Here is a 3662-nt window from a genome sequence, read left to right as displayed (position 1 = left end):
GAGAGTGTGTGTGTGTGTGAGGGGGGGGGTGTGCGGGTGGGTGTGAGTGTTTGTGTGTGTGCCTGTGAGTGTTAGGGAGGGGGGTAGAAAAAGAGAAAGAGAGAGAGAGAGCGAGAGAGATGGAGAGAGAGATAGAGAGAGACAGAGAGACAGTGAGACAGAGACAGGGACAGAGACATAGAAAGAGACAGAGTCAGAGACAGAAAGAAAAAAAGGACAGGGAGGGGCAGAGACAGACTTACACGCAGACATATAAATAAACAAACAGTGCAAGATGGAAAGAATGAGGGAAGGAGATAATACCACAGCAAAGTTCTACATCGTAACTCACCTCCTCCAGCGTGACGTCAGTCCTGATGACGCAGCCATCGTCCGCCTCCTGCTGCACATAGTATCGGCTGAACGGGCCGTCCAGAGCTCTTTTCGCCCTGGCGTTCGTCGCCTTGGAGATGATCCGGAAGTTCCACCCGACGTACCGCGAGAACTTCCGAGGCACGTGCGAGATGTCCGTGTAGAAGAGGCGGAAGGCAAGATACTTCCCCGTAGAGTCAGCTTCCACCATCCACGCCTGCTTGTCGCGGTCGTAGAAGTGCGCCCGACTCTGATTGTTGCTTCTGGAGAAAGCGTTCAAGTACACCTCGCTGACGGACACCACGGAGATCATCTCTACCTTCACCCTGAGCGTGGACCGACCACGTGACAGCCTGTGGACTGAGGCACCGATCGTGAAAGGTTCCCCGACCCCAGAGGCGTCGAGGACCTGCTCTAAGTCACCGGAATCGAAGGTCCCCTCGTCTCCCAAGATTATCCTGTACCGGACGTAACACAGATGGTCAAAGCTGGTATGCCGCTGAAGCTGAACTTCCACGCTCCCGTCCGCCTCAGCTACGCTGTTGTCGGGGAAAAGTGAAATACTCCAATCAGACAGGCCGAACATGAAGTACGTTGACTCCATACGGTCGCCGTATCCATGCCTAGAACCGCCACTCCCCCCGCCTTCTTTTGGTAAGCGCATAAAGCACTCGTAGATGCTGTGAATGTTCCGCATCTCGACCTCCACCAGAAGATCTCCAGACTCGTGGAGGAAGTTGCGCTTGATCAAATCGTCTATCTCAATGAAAGTCTTTCTGCCAAAAACGTTAGTCTCCGGCGAGAACTCGCAGCTTTTCTCAATGAAACTCACATTTTTTGTGAAGTGGTCCCTGTATCGAACAAAAAGAAAAAGATTGTAAGTGTAAACGTTTGACGCGGCCATCAACATTATCATCATCATTGCCTTTCTCACCCTGCACCATGGTATAGGCCACGGACAAACACCTTCCACCTTTTTCTATCCTGGGCTAGCCTCTTGATGTTATTTCTTGTCTTCCCACTTTCCTGTACATCGATTTCTGTGATTCTTCTCCAGGTTCCACGCGATCTTCCCCTTGATCTGCCATCAACATAACTTGGATAATTTAGGAGATGGACCGCTCGGATCCTGCCTGGGCCAACCTAAGCTGGGAGGATGCAACGACCCAGCAGACAGACTGAGATACTCGAATCAAACGAACGTTCCTCACACAGGAATCAAACTCACATCTTGGGTGTAACGGTGAAGAGCTGGTGCAAAACAGATTGGTTTTGTAATGGTTTTGATGCCCATTTTCAATACTATAAAGTTTTTAAAGATCGGGGCGACCGAGTGAAGTGTTTATCTCTAATAGGACCGAGCCAAGTTCTTTGCGAGCAATGAAATCTCATGGCACAAAAAGTTGCAAATTCGAAACAAAGTTATTGGCACCGTTGTCCAACACTATACCAATTGAGCTAACGATGCATCCCAATACACACACACACACACACACACACACTCACACACACACACACACACACACACACACACACACCCGTATGGTTTCTTCTACATGTCGACTTTTACAAGTATTTTATGTAACTCTAGTTGCGAAATGTCCCAAAGTTTCCTGAAGGTTAACGCATAAGTTTGATCATCACAAAAATCTTTCCCTAATAGATCTAACAACACTTTCATGTACCTCACTATGTCAGCAAAAAAAAGCATTAAGAAATTGCAAGGATTCAAAGCTAAATCTATCACCTGTTCACGACCGTGAAGGAGAAGTCGAGGCGACAGCGGAGTCCCTGGGAGGGTGTCTGAAGCTTGAGGAAGGCGCCAATATGACGGTCGCTGCGTACAAAACTCACGTTCCATCTCTGGAAACCGTACACGAAGTCCTGATGAGGGGAAAACAGCGTGTTGTAGACATAAGTTGAGTTGTTGATTGTTTGTTTTGCTAAAAGTTTCACCGCACTTGCAGCACAATTAGGCCATAATATAAGTGCCGAAGATGTGTGGTGTTACAAGAGAGTCACATCACAAAAAAAGAAGGAGGAGAAATATGGACGATAGAAAAGAAGAGTACCCACCAACCACTCACGGTTGTTGGTTTAGTTCAAGTAAAGAAAAGCACATCAATACAATAACGACCATACATTTAGCGGAGCGGAAAGAGCAACTAAACAGACAAAATCAACAGAAGGAAAGAACGTAAAAAGGATCTACCGGCAGAGAGTTAAATGTTCGGGCATTCCATTAGCTAAAGACAATCTATTATTTTACATATTTATGTGACTGTGCGTACTAGCAGATTTTGCAACTTCAGGGCAAATATAGTAACATTGGTGCTGTGTGTAAGCTGTATAATGGACGCCAATCTCAATTTGATGTCAAAAGTTAATATTCTTTAAGATCTCAATTCAGCATCCTTTTTCATATCAACATGCTACACGAGAAAAAGAGATCCAATTTATTTTCACTGATTCTCGAATCTTTATTCTGTCATCTAAAACATGTATTCAAGGTTTGCCTTTTAATGCAAATCTCTTTCAGTTCTGTTTGACGCAAATGGACGTCGATATGGACAGAAAAATGTGTTTTGATCTGCTCCGCATGCTGTTTTGACGATTTTGTATGGTGAATAGGCAATCCATCATGACAAAAATGACATCACTATAATATGCTAGCTTCCTTTTGACAAAACACAGAACTCAACTTCTTTGCATTGCAAAGCCCTGTATATAACTAGGAATATAAACGTCATCATCATCATTGCCTTTCTCACCCAGGGGCAGGATATAGGCCACGAACAAACACTCTCCACCTTTCCCTATCCTGGGCTAGTCGCTTGATGTCAAGGAATATAAACGTCCGTTGGGTGAAAACGCAAAATCTCCCTCGGAATAATGTTATTTTCCCCCACTTAATTACATATATTTGTGGTATGTGCTTAAATCCCATTCAACCATATATGTTTATATAAGAGGTCGGGCCTCAATCCTTACTTAACTTCTACCTCTGATATGACCAAGCGAATTAGGCAGAGGGTCTTGAAAAATCCCCGAACATTCCAAGTTCCTAAACACTTCAACTGAGATTCGAAACAGGATCAACCACACTATCGCCCAACATGATACCAACAGAAGTAATGGAGAGCCTTACTTCACTTCAATTATTAAATACAAAAATAAATCTTATATATGTCTATTAAGTTTGTTTGTTGCTCAATACGGTTCGTTATTTTAATTGCTAATAATAACAATAGCCGAAAAACCAAAATCACTAACCTATCGTCAAATTATAAAGTAAGTTAAAAGTAGGTTAA

At 44.3% G+C, this 3662-nt stretch overlaps 1 protein-coding gene across 1 annotated transcript in view; it reads right to left on the bottom strand.

Moving 5' to 3' along the window:
• Positions 1-3662, bottom strand: part of LOC101859992 — a 105213-nt gene that overhangs the window by 100942 nt on the left and 609 nt on the right. Inside the window, exons 2-3 of the mRNA XM_035973497.1 lie at positions 2099-2294; positions 332-1202 (exon numbers count right to left, since the gene is read on the bottom strand). Of these exons, the coding sequence (XP_035829390.1) occupies positions 332-1202; positions 2099-2294 (1067 nt within the window). The remainder of the gene's footprint in view (positions 1-331; positions 1203-2098; positions 2295-3662) is intronic.

This window comes from Aplysia californica, unplaced genomic scaffold (assembly GCF_000002075.1).
Source record: "Aplysia californica isolate F4 #8 unplaced genomic scaffold, AplCal3.0 scaffold01310, whole genome shotgun sequence".
In the NCBI taxonomy this organism is placed as follows: Eukaryota; Metazoa; Mollusca; class Gastropoda; order Aplysiida; family Aplysiidae; genus Aplysia; species Aplysia californica.
The sequence above is the reverse complement of the archived record's forward strand: the minus strand, read 5'-3'. Positions and strand labels throughout refer to the sequence as shown.